The following is a 19,474-nucleotide window of genomic DNA, read 5'->3' on the forward strand; positions in this document are numbered from 1 at the left end:
CCAGGAGCTGTGTGTTACGGGGTGTACAACCCCTCCCTCTCCAGCCTCCCCCAGCCCCAGGGCAGCTCTTACACCCTGCCCTGCTGCTCACACCCTGCCCCGCTCCCCCCGGGGCCAGGCGGGGCGGTGACAGCCCCAAAAAGGAAGAGCCGAGCCAGAGGCTTCGAGCAGGGCGAGGATTTATTGAGCACAGAGCAGGAGGGAGAAGCAATGCCCTGGGGGTGTCTCCCTGAGCCTGGCAGGGGGCTGCCCCACTGTGCGTGTCCCTGGGGAGCGCGGCAGGACCCCCACGGCTGGCAGGCTCCTTTCTGGCCCCGCCAAACCCCCCAGCCGCAGGCTGCCAAAGAGCTGAAGTCCAAGTGCTGCAGGGAGGTGGGATGCAGGAGGTTGCCCACCCTGGCCCCGTCCTGCTCTCCTCAACAAGGGGCTTTGTGGCCGGCACCGCAGCCTGAAACCTCTGGGGAGGGCTCTCAGCACACTTCGGGCCGCTGGTACTTCCAGAAGGCGATCTCGCCGTCGTCGCTGCAGGAGGCCAGCAGCCCCGGCTCCTTGGGGTTCCAGGCCACGCAGTTGACGTCCTGCGAGTGCGCGCGGGGCACGTGTGCGGTGAGGCTGAAGGTGGGCTGCTGCGGCGTGGACAAGGAGCTCTCCTCGAAGACCCGGATGGCATCGTCACCGCAGGCCGTGGCCAGCGCCCCGGTGAGGTGGCACCTGCAGGGGGGCAGCGCAGGGGGTCAGCCCCGCTCCCCCCAAAACCAAAGGGAATGGAGGGGAGCGGGGCCACGCCGCCACGCACCACGCCACGTCGTAGATGGTCCTGGTGTGGTAGCCCGACAGGTTGCAGACGCACTTCCAGGTGGGGTCGGTGCCGCTGCACGCCACCCCTGGGCGGCGGGAGGAAAAACTCAGCACCGGGGGCGAACCGAGCGACGCCCCGGGGGCTCGGACGCGTTCCCTGCTGCTTCTCACGGGGCCGAGGGGCGCTCACCTTCCTCGTTGCCCGGCTTGTACTGCTGCCAGATGCGCACCGTCTTGTCATCGCTGCAGGACGCCAGGCGCTCGCCGCTGCGGTCGAAGGCCAAGCTCCACACGGTGGACTCGTGGCCCTCCAGCGTGGCGCAGCACACCCAGTCGTCCTCCTCCTCGCGGTACAGCTTCACCGTGTCGTCGTAGCTGGCCGAGGCCAAGAGCTGGGGTGGGGGGGGCAGAGGGGGGGGAGCAGGGGGCGCTGAGGGGCCGTGCACCCGCAGAAAGCCCCCGGCCCCTCGTTGGTGCTGCCCTCACCTCCTGGTTGGGGTGCCAGACCACGTGCTTGACGTCCTGCGTGTGCGAGTTGAGGACGCTGACGCACTCGTACTCCTCTTCCTCATCCACTGCGGGCACAGTGCTCCTGGTTAGGGGGGGGCCGGCAGCACAGGGCCCCCCCGGTGTTGTCCCACTCACCTTCCCACACCCACACGCTCTTGTCGCGGCTGCAGGTGGCCAGCAGGTTGCCCGAGGGAGCCCAGGCCACCGATTTCACCTCGTTCTCATGCCCCTCCAGCGTGGTCACGCACTGCGGAGGGGACAGGAGGGAGGGGTCAGGGCGTGCCGGGGTGAGGGTGGGGGGGACACGGGGACAGGCGGGGGCCGCACCTCGAAGCCGTCGTCGCCCTTCTTCCAGATGCAGGTGGTGGCGTCGAAGCTGGCGGAGGCCAGGTAGGAGCCGCAGGGCGACCAGGCCACGCGCCGCACCGTGCGCTGGTGCCCCTCGCCCAGCACCGCCCGGCACGCCCAGCCCGGCCCTGGGGGAGCAAGGGGTGAGGGGAGTGGGCGGGGCCCGAGGCCACGCCCACCCCACAGGCTCCACCCCCGCTGCCCTCAGGCCCCGCCCTCTCCCTGCCTTTAGCCCCGCCCCTACCTTTAAGCCCCGCCCCCTCCCCATGACCCCGCCCACACCGGGCCTTTGGCCCCGCCCACAGGTGCCGTGGCCCCGCCCCCTCAGGTCCCATCGCCCCGCCCCCAGCCCTGTGGCCCCGCCCCTTCCCCTCCTCCCACAGCCCCGCCCCCCTCTGTGGCCCCGCCCCCTCCCCTTGCCTCACCCCTGGCCCCGCCCCTTCCCATAGCCCCGCCCCTCACTCCTGGCCCCGCCCCTACCCATGACCCCGCCCCCTTCCCGTAGCCCCGCCCCCCCCGGTCCCGGCCCCGCCCCGCACCTTCCCTGGCCCAGAGCCGCACGGTTCGGTCCCCGCCGCAGGACGCCAGGAGGCCGCCGCCGGGGCTCCAGGCCAGGAACCAGCAGCGGGCCTCGGGGTGCGCGGCCACCCGGCACAGCGGCTGCAGCGCCTCCTTCATGCCGCCCGCCGCCGCCGCCGCCGCCGGAAGCGGAAGTAGCCGCGCCGCGGGGCGTGGCCGGAAGCGGAACCGGAGCGCGACCGGAAGCGGAAGCGGAACCGGAGCCGGGAGCCGGGGCCGGGGCCGGGCGCCATGTACACCCCCGGCGGGCCGGGGCTGCCCGGCGGGCGGCGGCGGAGGGGGGCGGCGGGAGGCGGCGGGGCCGGCGGCGGAGGGGGGGGGCTGCCGAAGCAGCCGGAGCGGAGCCTGGCGTCGGCGCTGCCCGGGGCGCTGTCCATCACGGCGCTGTGCACGGCGCTGGCCGAGCCCGCCTGGCTCCGCATCCACGGCGGCACCTGCGGCCGGCAGGAGCTCGGCGTCGCCGATGTGCTGGGCTACGTGGAGCCCGAGCTGCTGCGCGGTGAGACCGGGGGCACGGGGAGGGACCGGGAGGGGAGGGGAGGGGAGGGGAGGGGAGGGGTAGGGCCTGAGGGGTTTAGGGCCCGATCCTGGGGGGTTCGGGGCCGATCCCGGGGGGTTCGGGGCCTGGGAAAGGGGTTTGGGGCCGGTCCTAGGGGTGTGGGGGCCGGTCCCGGGGGTTAAGGGTAGGTCACCGGGGTTTAGGGCCTGATCCCGGGGGGTTTAGGGGCTGATCCGGGGGCTTCAGGGCCTGGGAAGGGGGCTAGGAGCCGGTTCTAGGGGTGTAGGGTTCAGTCCTGGGGGTTAGGGGCTGGGGAGCAGGGGTAGGGGCAGGTTCCAGGGATTTAGGGTCTGATTCCGGGGGGGCTCGGGGCCGATCCTGGGGGTTTAGGGGCCGATCCGGGGGCTTCAGGGCCTGAGAAAGGGGTTTGGGGCTGTGAGAAGGGGTGTAGGGTTCGGTCCCAGGGGTTAAGGGTAGGTCACCGGGGTTTAGGGCCTGATCCCGGGGGGTTTAGGGGCTGATCCGGGGGCTTCAGGGCCTAGGAAGGGGGTTTGGGGCCGGGAGAAGGGGTGTAGGGTTCAGTCCCGGGGGTTAGGGACAGGTCCTGGGGGTTTGGGGGCCTGGAAAGGGGGTCAGGGAGTGGCCCTAGGGATGTAGGGACTGGGCAACGGGGTGTAGGGGCAGATCCTGGGGTGTAGGGACTGGGGAACGGGGGTGGGTAGGAGCTGGTCTTAGGGTGTAGGGTCAGGCCCTGGGGCTGTAACAACCGGGGGACGGGGATGTAGGGCTCGACCCTGGGGAGTTAGGGGCCAGGGAAAGGGATGTAGGGGCAGATCCCAGGGTTTTAGGGGCCAGGGAAGGGGGTTGGGAGCTGGTCCTAGGGGTGTAGGGTCCAGTCTCGGGGCTTTAGGGGCCTGGGAATGGGGGTAGGGGTTGGGGGAAGGGGGTTAGGGACTGGCCCCGGGGGTGTAGGGACTGGGGGAAGGGGTGTAGGGGCAGATCCTGGCAGTTTAGGGGAAGGGGGTTAGGAGCCGGTTCCTGGGGGTGTGGGGTCAGGCCCTGGGGCTGTAGGAAGCAAGGGGAGGGGGTTTAGGGGCAGATCCTGGGGGTTTGGTTTGCTCCCAAGGGAAGCAGAGGGGCAACGCTCATCCCTGCTCCCTGGGGACAGCGCCAGGACCTGAGGGGACAGCACGGAGCTGGGACGGGGAGCTCGGGGTGGGTGTCGGGGTGGGACCTGCCCCCAGAGGTGGTCAGGAGCTGGGGGGGGCTCCCGGGGGCGTGGGGGCTTCTCCCGGCTGAGGCTCAGCACGGCTCGGACACAGCAACCCCAGGGAGCTTTGTGGGGTGGGGGCAGGCTGCGCCTCGAGTGATGGGGTCAGCTTTGGGCCCCTCACGGCAAGAAGGGCATCGGGGGCCTGGGATGCGCCCAGAGCAGGGCTACGGGGCTGGGGAAGGGGCTGGGGAAGCTGGGGGGGGTCGGGCTGGAGAAGAGGAGGCTCAGGGGAGACCTCATTGCTCTCTGCAACTGCCTGAAAGGAAGGGGGGGGGAGCTGGGGGGTGGCCTCTGCTCACGGGGAGCTGACAGGAGCAGAGGGAACGGCCTCGAGTTGTGCCAGGGGAGGTTCAGGTGGGAAATGAGGAGACATTTCTGCTCAGAAAGAGCAGTCAGGCACTGGGACGGGTTAATTTTCGGTGGTGCTGAGTGGAGGCAGCAGCAGGGCTCCAGGGGGGGTCCCCTCCAGCTCGGGTTCTCCCGTGGGGCAGCCTGGTTTGAAGCTCCCCGTGCTCCTGGGAGGCCCCAGGTGCCACCCGGGGCAGACAGACGGACAGACAGACAGACGGACAGACCGCTCGTGCCCGCTGTGGTTTTTAGCCAAGGTTCCAACTTCCCCCCCGGGATCCCCCCCTCGCTGCTTCTCCTTTGGTGCTGGAACCTGAAGTGCTCGAAACCTCCCCGCAGGGACTGGGGAGCACCAGAACAGCTCGGTGGGGAGATAGGAAGGGGAAGAGGGGAGCAGCTCCCTGCCCTCCCGGCACGGAGGGGTTTTGGGGTGGCCGAGCCGTGCCCTGCAGCGGGGGTTTTTGGGGCGCACGGTTCCGAGGGACTCGTGCCTGCCCTTTCCTTCTCCCTCTCCCCCCCCACGGGTGTTTTTCTGGCACAAACCCACCCGGTTTACCCGCGTGGGATCACCCCCACACACCTTTAGGGCAAACACCCTTCGTGTTTGTGGGGTCAGCGCGGCGCAGAGCCCCGGTGAGCTGCCAGGAAGAGGATCCTGCCCCGTCGGCACGCTAATTTCCCCTAATTGAAGGGTTTGTCCCCAGGCCGGGTCAGGTGCTGCTGGTAAACAGCTCCCAGGAAGGTGACTCCTGGGGAGCTCAGCCCAGCCCGGGGGGGGTCCGGCAGCCCCGAGGGGGTAAATGGGGTTGGGTTCTGCGGGGTGAGGCTGGTGGCACCGAAATGTCATGGGGAGGTGCGGGTGGGAGCTCCCCGCAGCGGGGCTGGGCGCCAGCAGGACGCAGTGTCAGAGCAAGGAGGCTCCCCAGTGAACTCCCAGTTCATACAAAATAAGGAACCTGCGCAGCCCTGTTGGGAGGCGTTCCCGCAGCTTTCATTTCCACTACCCCATAAAACGCCCTGCCTGCCTGCAGCGTAGCAAAGGTCGGGTTTATGGAGGGCACCCAGAGGTGCCCCGCACGCACAGCACCACTTCTCCGAGGAGAGCTCTGCGGGGTGAAACCCCCGAGCCCGTGGGGGCACCGGGGAGGGGTGAGGTCAGGAGGGCAGCTTGTTGCTGGCTCCGTGGCCGTGCCCAGCAGCCCCGTGTCCCCGCAGATTACTGCATGAACCCCCAGACCGTGCTGCTGCTCCGCGTCATCGCCGCCTTCTGCTTCCTGGGCATCATCTGCAGCCTCTCGGCCTTCCTGCTGGACGTCTTCGGGCCCAAGCACCCGGCGCTGAAGATCACGCGCCGCTACGCCTTCGCCCACATCCTCACAGGTAGCGCGGGGCAGGGCTGTCACTGCGGCTGCACGGGGACAACCCCAAATTCCCTTCCCTGATCCGAGGAAAGGGGTTTTCAGCTCGGGGCTGCGCTGCCCAGCCGATGTGCAGAGCTCTTCCTTAGCTCTGCCTGCAGCCAGAGCAGCCTCGGAGCCCTCAAGGGCAGCTCTGGCCTCCAAATCGGAGCCAAATCCTGGGGTCAGAGGTCAGGGATGGGCACCAAGCGCCTCCAGATGGGCACGGGGCGGTGAGTTGTGCTTCTCAAAGGGCTCCCGCGGCGCAGATCCGTGCCCTTCTGGGGAAGGTCGGGTGCTCTGAGTCACCCTCAGGAGGTTTACGTCCCCTGAGCCCTGCCGGCACGTCGGAGCCCTGAGCTGCAGAGCCCACGGCGTCGGGCTCAGGGCACCGAGGTGTCCGTGGTGTCCGTGCAGCTCCTTCTGGGTCACAAAATCCCTTCAGCTTCGTGGCCTCGCTGCTCCTCCTCCCTTCTCATGAGCCGGGTGAGCTGGTTTGCTTCCTCAGAGCCACGCCAAAGGTGCTCCTTTATTTTTCTGCTGCTTTTCCTCCTCAGCCCGGCTCCCCCACAGAGACGGGGACAAACACCCTTAGCGCAGCGCCCAGGCTCGCAGCGAGGCGCTGAGCCTCTTCTTTTCCTCCCTCCTGTGATGAATTTCAGACTTGTGGTACATCCACGGGCTGGGCAGGCTCTTTTTTACCCCAAATACCTCGCTCTCTGCCTGCTCCACTCCCCTGGCGAGCAGAGCACGGCCGTGGGGGGGCTCCTGCCTTAGCCACAGGTAAATTCACTGAATTTATTTCTCCGTCCCGGTGCTTCAACCGCTGTCCTTCCCCCCCCCACCCCCAGTCCTGCAGTGCGCCACCGTCATCGGGTTCTGCTACTGGGCCTCGGAGCTGATCCTGGCGCAGCAGCAGCAGCACAAGAAGTACCACGGCTCCCAGGTCTACGTCACCTTCGCCGTCAGCTTCTACCTGGTGGCGGGGGCCGGGGGCGCCTCCATCCTCGCCACGGCCGCCAACCTGCTGCGCCACTACCCCACCGAGGAGGAGGAGCAGGCCCTGGAGCTGCTGTCGGAGATGGAGGAGAACGAGCCCTACCCGGCCGAGTACGAGGTGATCAACCAGTTCCAGCCACCCCCGGCGTACACCCCCTGAGGCCACCGCGGCTCCGGGGCGCGGGCACGGCTCCGTGCCCCCCCAAAACTTGCCCTCACCCGGGGGCTGCCGGGACTGCTTCGCCGTGGGGGCGCCGTGCTGGCTGTCCCGCGCGAAGGACTGCTTTTAGAGTTGGATTTAGAGACGGGGGCGAGCCCCGAAGCCGCCCCCCGAGCCCTCCTTCCCGTGTTGGTGCGTGCAGAGAGGCGCCGTGGGAGAGGGGGGGCCCGCAGCAGCCCCAGCAGGGGGGCAGGCACAGCACCACCCCCCCGGCACCGCTCCCCTCCTGCGGCTCGTGCCCGTGGGGCGCGTTTTGCACTTTACTCCTGAGGCTCGCTGCCCGCCGGGGGTGCTTCCAGGACATCGCCGTGCCCGCGGTGAGCTTGGCAGGGGGGGCACGGCACCGGAGGAGCTGCCCCAGGAGCCACCCGCACCCCCCCGGGCTGCAAACCCAAGGAAAATCCTGAGGTTTTTGTACGGTGCCGGCCCCGAGAAGCAGCTCCGAGGTGGGCGCCTGCGGCTGTGGCTTTTATGCAAGTTCCTAAACCTCCACGGAAATGGGACTGGTCTGCTTCTCGCTCCCTTTTCATGGTTTTTCTGCCCCGCTTTTAATGAATTCATTCACCGTCCCGCTCCTCCGCCAGCCCCGAGCGATGCTGCCGGGAGCCGCACGGTGCCGAGAGTCCCGCAGCCGAACCCAGACGGCAGCCAGCAAGGAGAGCAGCCTTGTTTTGGGGCCGTTTGGGGCAAATTGGGGCAAAAAAGCTGTGCGGGGTGGGTATGGCAGCCCGGGAGCAGCGGGGTGGCTGGCAGAGGTTCGGGGGGGCTCCAGGAGGAGTTTTAGGGCAGGCACGCTGCGCGATGCTGCTCCCTTCTTCCAAATACTCCTCACCCCATTCCCTGCCCCCAGCTGCTTCGTCCCGCTTGCTCCTCTTCCTCCCTCCCCTCACCTGGGCAGGATTTGGCCACCCGCTGGGGCTCGGGATGTGACCGGGGTGGCTCCGTCACAGCCCCAAAACCTTCGGGGCTTTGCTCCGGCCACCAGCAGCATCATCTGAAGGGTCCCGCACAGCCCCAGTGCCGTTCTCCCCGTCCCACCACCCCGCTGCTGCCCCCTCGGCCGAAAATAACCAAGTCTGGGGGTGCTGGGGTGTCTGGAAAATGATTTGGGTTCCCCCCCCGCCCCAACCCCGGCGCCTCTATGCAAGGGAGGGCTCGTCTGTAAATAGTCTTGTGCATAAACACTGTATTTCTGTAAAAACCCCAAAAAAGGAAAAGGATGCGACGCCCCCACCCTACTAACAAACGTAGCTCCAGGAGGTCGGGGCGGGACGCGGGGAGGTCCCCGAGGTATCGGGGGGGGGGTGGGGGGGCCGTGTGCCACCCCTCTGTCACCGTCCCCGTGTCCCCCACACCCCGCACCTCGGCCCCGTCCCGCGCCCTGCCCTTTTCCAGAGGAATAAACCCGTGTACATAGTGCCCGGTGCCTGCCTGCGCTTTGTTCCCAAAACCAGGGGCGGGGGGGTTGGGGCCGGGTTTTATCCTAAAGCTGTGGGGGGGCTCCACGCTGCTCCCCCCTTGTGCTGCTCTGCGCCCCGATAAATATCCCCGCTGTCCGCTGCTGTCCTCCACCCCAAAAAAGTCCCTGCCACGCACCCCACTTGGCAGCCCCTCCTAAGTCCCCCCCCCGATCCTTGCGCCCCTATAAAGGCCTGCGCTGCCCTGCCCTGTGCACCCCAAGAAATGCCCTCGTTGCCCTGCACCCCTCTAAGTGCCTGTGCCAGAACCCCAAGAAATGCCCCTGGACTGCACCCGCTGCCACGCACCCCAATAAATACAGGCTGGTGCCCCCACCCCAATAAGTAAAGGCCTGTGCCCTCTGCACCCCAATAAGCACAGGGCAGTGCTCCCACCCCAATAAATAAGGGTCTGAGTCCCCACACCCCAATAAATAAAGTCCTGTGCCCCCTATCCCAATAAAGTCCTGCCCACCCCAATAAATAAAAGGCGTGTGCCCTGCACCCCCATAAAGGGCTGTGCCCTCAGCACCCCAATAAATAGGGGCCTGTACCCCCACACCCCAATAAACAAAGTCCAGGTGCCCCCTGCACCCCAACAAATAAAGGTTGGTGCCGTGCACCCCAATAAATAAAATCCTCTGCCCCTAAACCCCAGGAAATAAAGGCTGGTGTCCCCCACCCCAAAAAATAAAGGTGTGTACCCAGCACCCCAATAAATACTGGCCCATCCTCCTGCACCCCAATAAATAAAGGCCGGTGCCCCAAACCCCCATAAATAAAGCCCTGTGCCCCCCGAAACCCAATAAATCAAGGTCTGTGCCCCCTGGACCCCAATAAATCCAGGCTGGTGCCCCCCACCCCAATAAATCCAGGCACCCCAGTGAAGGGCTGTGCCCCCCACACCCCAATACATAAAGTCCTGTGTCCCTGCACCCCAACCCATGCAGGGCTGTGTCCCCACACCCCATCATTAGGGGCGGCTGCCCCCGACCCCACAGCCGCAGCCCCCAGCCCCATCCAGCCCCGTGCCCCCCCAAGCCCCGCCCCCCGCCCCAAGCCCCGCCCCCTTTCACCCTGTCCCCGCCCACTCCCTGCAGACTCCGCCCACCCCCCGCTCCCCACCCAATCGCCGCGCGGGGCGGCGGCGGCGGCGCCCAATGAGGAGCGGGCGGCGCGGCGTGCTGACGTCAGACGCCGCGCGACGGCGGCGGGGGCAGAGCGGCGGCATGTTGCAGCCGCGGCGGCCGCTCCTCGGCCTCCTCGCCCGGGCCTCGCGCCTGGGCCTCCGCCCGCCGGCCTCGGGCCTGCCGCCGCCTCCTCCCCGCCCTCCTCCTCCTCCCGCCGGGGGCCAGGCGGGGCGGCGCGGCCTGCTGGGCTTGCTGGGCCTGCTGCACTGCGGCTCCGGCGGCGGGCAGCGGGCGAGGAGGCCGCGGAGGGGCCGGCAGCGGGGGGGCGGCGGGGCTGAGGAGAGGGCAGGAGGAGGAGGGGGGGGGCGGCGGGCAGCAGCAGGAGGAGGAGGAGGAGGAGGAGGAGGAGGAGGGCCCGGGGGGGGGCGGGGGCTGGCCCGGGGCCGCCCCGCCCTCGCCGCCGCCCGCCTCATGGCCGCCCTGGCCGGGGTCTTCGTGTGGGACGGGCAGCGCATCGAGGAGGAGGAGCTGCAGCGGTGCGTGCCCCCCCCCCCCCGACCCCCACCCCGCCCCCCCCCCCCCCCCCTCCCCGAGGGTCCTGACTCGGAGGGACCCCCCCCGAGCTCCTCGGGATGCCCCCTGAGTCCCCGGATCTGTGGGGTCCCCAGCTCCTGGGGATGTTCCTGAGCCCCCACAGCCGGGGGGGGGCTCTGAGATCTTGGGGGTGCCCCTCAGCCCCCCCCCCCAATGCCTGAGGGTGGTCACAAACCGCCACGGAGGGTCCTTGCCCACCCCACAAGCCCCCCATGTCAGAGGGTTCCCCCCCCAAGCCCTTGGGGATATCCCTGACCCCTCCCCCTCTTCTCCTAGGGGTGGCCCTGAGCACCCGCAGAGGGTTCCCCCCCAAATTCCTGGGGATGCTGCCTGAGCCCCCACACCTGGAAGTGCCCCCCAAACTTTTGGGATTGCCCCTGACCCCCCCCCATCCCCCCATGCTTAGGGTTGCCCCTGAAACCCTCAGGGAGGTCCCCAACTCCCCCCCCCCCCCTTACCACTAAATTCTAAGTCTCATGGTCCCCCTGAAGCCCTTGGGGAAGCCCCCTGGCCCCCTCAGGTATGGGATTAACCCCAGAACCGACAGGGAAGGCCCCTAATTTCCCCCCCTACCCCCCCCCCCCAACATCTCAGGGTGCCCCCAGGTTGGGGATGTCCCACCAAACCCATGGGGTGGGCGCCCCCCAGACACCCTGGGGTGCCCTCACTATGGTGGGATGGGGCCAGGTTGGGTCTTTTTGGTGTTTTTTGGTGGCTTTTTGGGATCGCCCTGGCTTTGTTGCAGTGTAATTACTGAGTACAGGCTGGGACCTGGGGGGGGGGGGGTAATTAAAACTTAATGGGCAGCCCTGGCACACCGCGGCAGCGCCGCCTTTCCTCCTCTTCAATCCCAGCTCCCAGCGCCTCGAGCGCGTGGCCGCGCCGTGCTGTGGGTGCTCAGCGCCCTGTAGGGGCTCAGAACCTGGCACTGCATTAAGGAGCTTAGCTCATAATCAATTAAATCCTCACCTTAACGAGGCCCGCCCCTCGCTTGCACCCCTTCACCTTGCTTTGGGGCAGCTTGGGGTGCTTCAGGCGCGCGCTGCTGACCTTTGTGCAGCCCAGGAGAGGAGAAATCCCATTTTATTCCCGAGGGAGGCAGCTCGCCCCCGTGCCACGAGGTGTTTTGGGGCCGGTATGGGGCCGGCAAACCCGGCGCCACGCTTTGTGGTGGCCTCAGCAGGGTTTGGATTAGGAGTGGGATTAAACTCGGGGCCGAGCCGCTCGCTTCAAGGTTATGGGGACGACCCCAATCCCCTCCCGGTGCCCTCGCCTTGGTGTCCCTGCTCCCCTCCTCCTGCCTTCGCTCTGGGTTTGGGGCTGGAGGGCCCTGAGCCGATTTGCTCAGGAGCCAGCAGGGTGTGAGCTGCGCCTCGGGGGATTAAAAAACCCGTTGGTGTGGAGCTCGTCTGGGGCTTCGGGACGTGGAGGGGGAAAGGGGGGGAGGAAACCCAGGAGTTTGGGGCAGAAAATGCCCACGAGCTGCTGGGCTCTTCCCCAAGTGCTCGATCCCAGCAGCTGCAGCAGCACAGGCCCGTTTTGGGGCAATTTAAGCTATTTTATCCCATTTTTACTCTTTGCACACCTCAAGGGGCGGGAGGAGGGACGGGGCGTGTTTCCCGGCAGGTGCTGCCGCTGGGTTTATTTGGGTTTTTGTTTTGTTTTCTGCTCGCTGCCGCCTCAGGCAGAGGTCAGCCTGACCCCGGGGCCCTGCAGCGGGGCCCGGCTGCTCCCTGTGCCCGAAATAAATCGTGGGGCCTGGCGCTGGCACCCGCTGGGCACGGGGCTGGAACCCTGCCGCTCCTGGCTCTATGCACGTGGGATGGGGGCCGGGCTTTACGCAGGGAGCGGGGCCCCCCCCGTGCCCTAAACTTACCGGGGTGCAGCTGCCCCCTCCTGCCTGGAACTCTGTGGGGTTTTGTTCCCGGTGTGGGCAGCTCGGGGGCTCCCCGGCACCACCAACCCGCCCTCACCCGACGAGCGAGACCTGCCTCGCAGCTCCTAGGCGGCGGTTTCATTAAGGCTGATGCTAATTACCCCACCTAATTAGTATCTCGGGGTGGCGGCGGGGCTGGGGGCGCTGCAGGCAGCGAGTGAGGACCCCGTGTCCGCAGGGGGCTGCACCGCGAGCCGGGCGGAGGTTTGATCGTGGGGTGGTGCAGGGGGGGGCTGCAGCTCCAGATGGGCAGGTTCTCCCTTTTTTGATGTTTAATTTGGGGGTTTTGGTGGTGTGCAGAGCCCCCTCGTGCTGTCCTGCTGCGGGTGGTCCTTGTGGTCCTCTTTGCCCTATGGCTGCTGCGTGCGGCTCGGGCTCCAGAGCAGCACCGGTCCCCCCTCTTCCCTCCCCGTCTCCTCTCGGGGTGCTGTGGGGTCTCCATCCTCCCCCTGGTGCCCCCCCGTCCCTGGCTGCTGCTCCCACGCTGACTCAGCACCGTGCTGGTGCTGCGAGCGCTCGGTCGCTGCCTTCCCCAAACGCTTCATCCTCGTGTCCCTCCTTCCCTGGGCTCCTCCTGCTCCCAACCAAACCAACCCCGACCCTGCTCCCGCTGCAGCCTCGGGAGGTGCTGGTTTCACAGCCCAGCGAGTGAGCCCTGCCCTTCCTGCAGCACCGAGCCCCCGGCGCTGCCTTTAGCTCCACGTGGAGGCTTTGCAGCTCTCCCGGGCTCCATCCCATGCCCGGGTTGGTCTCTAACTGCTCTGTGTCCCCCCAGCTCGGCGCAGGAGATGAAGCACATGGAGAACATCTCGGCCATGCTTCGCGGCGGCTCCCCAGACGAGTACCAGCACCCGGACCCCGCGTCGGAGCGGGACGCGGTGCGCGCCCCTGGGGAGCAGCCCTGGGAGATGATCATGGACAAGAAGCACTTCAAGCTCTGGCGGCGCCCCATCGAGGGCACCCACCTGTACCAGTACCGAGGTACCGCCCGCTGCTGTGCCCCGCGTGGGGCTTCTTCCCCACATCTGGCACCGGCTGCGCCTCGTGCGTCCTGCCTGGCCTCTGTCTGGAGGAAAAAATGTGAAATCCCGTCCTGTGCTTCCCCCTCTGTGGGTCCCTTCCCCTCACAGCCCCTGGGGGGGGTCCCAGCCCCAACGCCCGCCTTGGTGCAGCGAGATGAGGAGGGAAGGTTGGTTTCTGGGGTGTAAAACTTGTGTTTTCCCGTGACTGAACGCGTTCTCTTTGCTGCAGTGTTCGGGACGTACACAGACGTGACTCCCAGGCAGTTCTTCAACGTCCAGGTGAGTGGAGCCCTGCTGCCAGGGGGTGGGGAGCAGAAATGGTGAATGGCATCCCTCTGCCCGACCTACCCCCACCCAGGACAGCCCGTAGCATAGACCAGGAGTCTGTAATTCCACGGGGCGAGGAGCAGGGCTGGTCGTTGTCCCGCAGCAGCGCTGGGGGTTGCGTGGCTCTGACTCAGCCTCTCGTTGCTGCCAGCTGGACACGGAGTACAGGAAGAAGTGGGACTCGCTGGTCATCAAGCTGGATGTCATCGAGAGAGACCTGGCCACGGGCTCCGAAGTGATTCACTGGGTGACCCACTTCCCGGTGAGGGATTCCTCCTCCTTTCCTCTTCCGTTTCCTCACCACACCTCGGAGCAGGCAGGGCTGACGCTGCTTCTCTCTCTCTCTCCCCCCAGTACCCGATGTACTCCCGAGACTACGTCTACGTTCGCCGCTACAGCGTGGACAAGGAGAACAACCTGATGGTTCTGGTGTCGCGGTACGTGTGCCAGCTCGTCCTGGCCAAGCTCCTGAGGTCTTTCTGCAGGCCGGGAGGTCGGTGGTGCCCCTGGATCCACGGGTCTCACGCCAGGGTCATGTCCTGCAGCTGCAGCAGTGGGGTGGTTCGAGCTTCTGGTCGTTATTGGTGACTGGTTTGTGTCCAGTCGAGGTATGGCAGCGCTTTGCCTTCATTTCCCACCCGTAAAACAAAGCTGAGACCAACTGCTAAGAGCTGCGTGTAGATTTAATGAGCTTTTCCCAAAAATTCTTCAAAACCTGAAGGAGCTGTCTGAAAATCCACCCTCATGCTCAAAAGCATCTCCAGTTCCCGTGTAGCCGAGGCTGGGCTGGTGCTGGGCGCTGTCCCCGCGCAGAGCCCATCCTCTGACACCCCCCGTCTGTCCCCGCAGGGCTGTGGAGCACCCGAGCGTCCCGGAGGACCCGGAGTACGTTCGGGTGAGGACCTACGAGTCGCAGATGGTTATCCGCCCGCACAAGACCTTTGATGAGGTGTGTCCTGGGGGCTGGGCAGCGCGGCTGCGAGGCTGCTCCTCTAGGGTAAGGGCTGGAAGTGCTGGCTCAGGAGCTCCAGGCCCTTCCCACGGGAGTTGGGTGCCCCTGAGGAGCTGAACTCATCGCTCCAGAGACCCAGATGCCTTCAAAAAAAGCCTCGAGCCTCTCGAGGTTTGTTTCTGGTGCTCGATGTTCTCACAACAAGTGCTGCTGGATCTCTGCAGGCTGCCTAGAGCCTGAAGAGGCTGCGTGGGGTCAGTGCAGGCAGCTGACTCCTTCCTTCTCCACAAAACCACCTCGAAAAACTCCCCGTGTGCCCTCACTGGGTCTTTCCCGCTCCACACCACCACCGTGCTTCCCTCTTTAACGCTTCGTCTGATTCCTGAGAGCCAGCAGCGCTCGCTGGGGGGGGCCGGGGGCAGCTTTCTGGGAGCTCACGGAGCCTCCTCCTCCTGCAGAACGGTTTCGACTACTTGCTGACGTACAGCGACAACCCGCAGACGGTGTTCCCGCGGTACTGCGTCAGCTGGATGGTGTCGAGCGGTGAGTCCTGCCTGCAGCACCGCCGTGCCCCTTGGGGGGACGTCCCCCCGCCGCCTCCTCGCTCTGGGTGCACGTGGGCGTTCCCCCCTTCCCCCTCCTGAGCCTCCTTGGGGCAGGAAAGGTTGGAAATGGTTAAAAACGGAGCCTGCCGTGCTCCAGGCTGCGGGGCTGGTGGTGCTGCAGCTGCCCGTCCCTTTCCATGGGTAGGGAGCTGTGCCTGGCTTACGGGCAGCAAGGAGGAAAGAGTCCGGGCAGAATGAAAGCCCAGCAGGATCCTCTTCCATTTTTCACTAAAATGAGCAGGTTTTTCCTTATTTCAGAGCAGCTCTGGGCTCTCGTTCTTCCCTGTTATGTCAGCAAACGGGAGAAAACTCCTGTAAGTGCAGCAGCTGCTGGGACTCCCACAAGGGGGCCACCCAAAGGGGTGGGAAAAAGCTCCCTGAGGGCTCAAGTGGGGGGGGAATAAAACCAAAACCCACTTCTTGCGAAAGCTTGTCTTTTTTTTTTTCTTTTTTCCTCTCCCCATCACGTGCTTTGCGGTAGATGGCGGAGTCTGAACGCAGCACACCAACCTCCTGCCCCCCCCCAGCCCTCCTTTTACCCCACGACCTGGTTTTGCCTGCTCAGTGCCCCCCTGGGGGCAGTAGGGGCTGGGGGCAGCATCCCCAGGCCCCTCGTGGGGCTGAGCCCTGGGGATTTGAGCCCCACAGCACCTCGGGACCCAGCTGGGCTCACCCCACAGCCACCTGCAGCAGGGCTGGGGCACGGGGGGGCTGCCTGGGGCTCGGCCCTGACCTCCTGCACGCCCTGTGCCCTTCCTGCAGAGCCCTCAGTGAGTCCAAAGAGGGATTTGTTTGTGTTTAAAAATCAAACATCACAAAATACCCCCCCCAAAAAGAGTACCCGGCCCCTGTTCTCAGCCACCACAGAGCCCGTTTCAGCTGGGGCTGTTTCACCACCAGGCACGGCTGGGGTGAGGGAGCCTCGCAGCCTGCCTGCCTTGCGGTCGGGCTGAACTCGGGGGCAGGAAATGGGGGGGGGGGGGGGGGAAAAAAGAACCCAAACCAAAAAAAAAAAAGAACCCAAACCAACAAAACACCTCCGTGGGGCCGCTCTGAGCCGAGCTGGGCCTCAGCTCCCGCTGCTGCTGGGGAGAAAGGAGAGAAATGAGGGGAGGGGGTGGCGGGGGGGTGGGTGAGAGCCCCGCTGACCCCTGTCCCCCCCCCAGGTATGCCGGATTTCCTGGAGAAGCTGCACACGGCGGCCCTGAAGGCCAAGAAGCTGGAGCTGGAGGTGCGGGACTATATGGCTGCCAAGCCCCTCGACAGCGGCGGCGGCGGCGAGGGCAAGGCCGGCAGCGTGCCCGCGGCCGAGCACAAGAGCGAGGGCAGCTGCAGCCCGGCCCAGCTGGACTACGCCTAGCGCCGGGGGGGGGGCTCCGTTCCCATTTTGCCCCTCCCCACCAGCTCAGAGCCCAGACTGGGAGCTGGGGAAGGGGTCGCTGCCCCCCCCATGGTGTCCCCTTCGTGGCCAGGCTGCTGCGGTGTCGTGTCAGCACCCCCCGTACCCATCGATATTCCCCCCCCCAAAAGGAAGCAACACCTTTATTCGGGGCCTGCCCCCTCCTCATCTCTGCACTCCGGCACCCCGAAATGTTGGGGTCTCGCTTTTGGGGTCTCGCTTTTGGGGTCTCGCCAGCCATCGCGGCCCCGCGCTGCCAGACTGTGCCCAGCGCCCGCTGCGGGGCCCCCGTGGGATCAGCACCGCCCCAGCGCCTCCTTCCCACCAACAGAACTCTCGCCGAGGGCATCCCGGACTGGGGGAAACTGGGCAAACTGGGGAAACGGCTCCCCGAGCTGGTTTTTAGCTGCTGCTGCTTTGTAGGGGGGGGCAGAGCTCGGGGTACCGGGGGGAACCTTTCTGCCAGCACCAACCCAGGCACCACGGCCTCCCTGCAGCGTGGGGGGGACCCCAAAACCGCGACCCCCCCCGCGGTCTGTGGTGTCCCCGGGGTTTTCTGGCTGTGGGGGGTGCTGGCTGTGGGGTCTGGGGGGGGGGGGGCTCTGTAGGGGGGCAGAAAATGTCCAATAAACGGCCTGTGGTAGCAGCAGCCCCGCTGCTGGGTGGCGGCGAGTCCATACAAACGGCCCCAAATTGTTGGGGTGAGACCCCCCCCCAGCCCCTAATTAACCCCCGGTGTTAACGAACCCCTGTGGGGTCTGCCTGGTCCCTGTCCCCCGCTTTGGGGTCTGGGACCCCCCTTAAACCCCCCCCAAACAGCTGTGGGGGTGGGTTCATTGTCCCCTTGGTACCTACAGCACCCCATACCTGCTGCCGTTCTGGCACAACATGCCCCCCCCCCCCCCCCGCAGCTCTAATTAGTAATTAGTCATTAATTAGCCCCCAGGTGTGGGCCCACCTGCCCCATATAAAGGTTTTGGGGGCATTTCCTCAGGGTTTGGGGTTTGTTGGTGCCATGGCTGGGCTCTGGTTGGGCCTCGGTGCCCTCCTTGGGCTGCTGGCGGGTGAGGGGGGGGCTCCCCTCCCCACTGAGGATTTTGGGGTGGGAGTTGGGGGGGGGTTGCCCCCCATTTGGGGGAATATTTGGGGTTTGGGGTGATATTTGGGGGTTCTTGGGTACTGCTGTGGTTTTTGGGGCACTGCCACGGCTGAAGCGCCCAGCACTGAGTGCATTGTCCCAAATCCCCCTGGGGGAGGTGTGGGGGGGTTGCAGGGCTGTGGGCCCCCCCCGGGAGGGGCTCGTGCCCCCCTCCCCACCCCCTGGTGCTGTGGGGTGCAGGGCTGTGTCCCACAGGGGACACGGGGCAGCGGGGGACCCCAGACCCCACCGAGACCCCGCGGGGCGACGCCATCCTCAGCATCAACAGAGGTGAGGGGGGGGCAGCACGGGGGGGGGGGCGACCCTGACCCCATTTTGGGGCTCAGCCCCCACCCTCACCCCCTGTGCCCCCCCCCCCCCAGCACTCGCCCCGCTCCAGGCACCCGGTGCTGGCACCCTGCTGGAGGGGGACATCGTGCGGGCGGTGAGTTGGGGGCATTTTGGGGAGGGGTGGGGACATTTGGGGGGGGGTCCCGGTGGTGTGGGGGCGCTGATGGCTGCGTCCGGCCCCCCCCCAGGCCCCCTCCCGAGCTTTTGCAGCCACGAACCCCAAATGGCCGAAGCGGCGAGGGCTGGTCTGGATCCCCTACGTGCTGTCGGGACGCTTCGGTAGGCGATGCCTGGGGGTGTGGGGGCACGGGGGGGGGCTCAGAGCTGCCCTGGGGGGGCTCAGAGCCGTGCCCCCCCCCCCCCCCCAGACCCAAGCAGCACCCGGGTGCTGGAGGAGGCGCTGGGGGACCTGGCGAGGCTGACCTGCGTCCGCTTCGTGCCCCGCTCCCACCAGCGGGACTTCATCGTCATCGCCCCCATGGGCGGGTGAGTGGGGTGGGGGGCGCCTAGAGCACCCGTGGGGGGGGGGGGACACGGGGGGGGGCACCCACGGGTGCTGGGGGGCGCCTGCCTGTTGCATGGCCCATGGGTGCAGCGCAGGAGCCCCCCAGGCTGCTGAGCATCCGCTGACACCTTATTTTTGTCCTTTTTCTTTTTTTTTTTAATTTTTACCCCCCCCAGGTGTTTTTCCAGCGTGGGCCGTGTGGGGGGGCCGCAGCTCCTCTCGTTGGCCCCCCCGTGCCTGCAGGGGGGCAAAGGGGTGGCCCTGCACAAGCTGCTGCACGCAGTGGGCTTTGGGCACGAGCACAGCCGGCCCGACCGCGACGCCTTCATCAGCATCGCCTGGAGCCACGTCCTGCCCGGTGAGCCCCCCCCCACGCTGGGTGCCCCCCACCCTTGGGTGCTGGGGGGTGTCACCGCCAGCCCCCCCTCTCTCTGACCCCCCTCCCTTTACAGGATTTGAGGGCAACTTCGTGAAGTCCCGCTCGGCCAACACGCTGGTGGGCTACGACTACTCCTCCGTGCTGCACTACGGCCGGTGAGCCCGGCCCCTCTTCCCCCCCCCCCCTAATTGGTTGTGTTTTTTGGGGTGATTTCATTGCTTTTTGGCCTTTTTTCCCCCCGCCCCAGCTACGCCTTCAGCCGCGGGGCCGAGCCCACCATCACACCCCTGCGGGACCCCCGGGCGGTGCTGGGGCAGCGCCGGGGGCTCAGCGCCTCCGACGTGGCGCGGGTCAAGCGGCTGTACGGCTGCGCACAAGGTGGGTGGCACTGGGGGGGGGACACAGGGGGTGGCAGCACCCCAGGGTGCCCCGTCTGCAGGGTGGGTGACCCCTGTCCTCCATCCAGGGCCCCTGACCGCCGGCACGCCGCTCTCCGTGGGGACAAGGAGCGAAGCCACCCCGGGGGGGACAGAGCCCACCGCGGGGGGGACAGCGCCGGAGCGGTGCGCGGGGACCGATGCCACCGCCACGTCCCCCTGAGACCCTCGGGTGCTCAGGTTGGCACCGCTAATAAAGTGGGGTGCTTGTCACTGCTGTCACCTCAATGACTCCCCCAGGACCTGAGGACCCCCCCCCAGGGCTGCGGGT

The 19,474-nt window shown here is 66.8% G+C and overlaps 4 protein-coding genes across 6 annotated transcripts; 3 read left to right on the forward strand and 1 right to left on the reverse strand.

The window, feature by feature from the left end:
• Positions 1-162: 162 nt before the first annotated feature.
• CIAO1 (cytosolic iron-sulfur assembly component 1) lies at positions 163-2,396 on the reverse strand. The gene is made up of 7 exons (XM_027443517.3): positions 2,196-2,396; positions 1,636-1,784; positions 1,444-1,555; positions 1,285-1,373; positions 989-1,190; positions 797-884; positions 163-711 (listed from the first exon to the last, which is right to left on the reverse strand). The coding sequence occupies exons 1-7, from the start codon at positions 2,332-2,334 to the stop codon at positions 471-473; spliced, it is 1,020 nt and encodes a 339-aa protein (XP_027299318.3). The 5' UTR covers positions 2,335-2,396; the 3' UTR covers positions 163-470.
• A 3-nt stretch (positions 2,397-2,399) lies between these two features.
• On the forward strand, positions 2,400-8,390 carry TMEM127 (transmembrane protein 127). Its single transcript, XM_038171861.2, has 3 exons — positions 2,400-2,734; positions 5,571-5,735; positions 6,604-8,390. The coding sequence occupies exons 1-3, from the start codon at positions 2,467-2,469 to the stop codon at positions 6,909-6,911; spliced, it is 741 nt and encodes a 246-aa protein (XP_038027789.1). The 5' UTR covers positions 2,400-2,466; the 3' UTR covers positions 6,912-8,390.
• A 1,179-nt stretch (positions 8,391-9,569) lies between these two features.
• STARD7 (StAR related lipid transfer domain containing 7) lies at positions 9,570-16,726 on the forward strand. Its single transcript, XM_072027132.1, has 8 exons — positions 9,570-10,094; positions 12,864-13,069; positions 13,340-13,389; positions 13,589-13,699; positions 13,792-13,874; positions 14,287-14,386; positions 14,848-14,932; positions 16,161-16,726. The coding sequence occupies exons 1-8, from the start codon at positions 9,589-9,591 to the stop codon at positions 16,352-16,354; spliced, it is 1,335 nt and encodes a 444-aa protein (XP_071883233.1). The 5' UTR covers positions 9,570-9,588; the 3' UTR covers positions 16,355-16,726.
• Positions 16,727-17,270: 544 nt separating this feature from the next.
• Positions 17,271-19,416, forward strand: ASTL (astacin like metalloendopeptidase). 3 transcript variants are annotated; one of them, XM_072027133.1, is made up of 9 exons: positions 17,271-17,457; positions 17,733-17,822; positions 17,915-17,976; positions 18,071-18,161; positions 18,251-18,368; positions 18,564-18,745; positions 18,840-18,921; positions 19,014-19,144; positions 19,233-19,416. In XM_072027133.1, the coding sequence occupies exons 1-9, from the start codon at positions 17,409-17,411 to the stop codon at positions 19,364-19,366; spliced, it is 939 nt and encodes a 312-aa protein (XP_071883234.1). In that variant the 5' UTR covers positions 17,271-17,408; the 3' UTR covers positions 19,367-19,416. The 3 variants fall into 3 exon arrangements, with proteins under 3 accessions (XP_071883234.1, XP_071883235.1, XP_071883236.1); XM_072027134.1 differs by having other exon boundaries at positions 17,748-17,822; XM_072027135.1 differs by lacking the exon at positions 17,733-17,822.
• The last annotated feature ends 58 nt before the right edge of the window (positions 19,417-19,474 follow it).

This window comes from Anas platyrhynchos, chromosome 23 (assembly GCF_047663525.1).
Source record: "Anas platyrhynchos isolate ZD024472 breed Pekin duck chromosome 23, IASCAAS_PekinDuck_T2T, whole genome shotgun sequence".
NCBI lineage: Eukaryota > Metazoa > Chordata > Aves > Anseriformes > Anatidae > Anas > Anas platyrhynchos.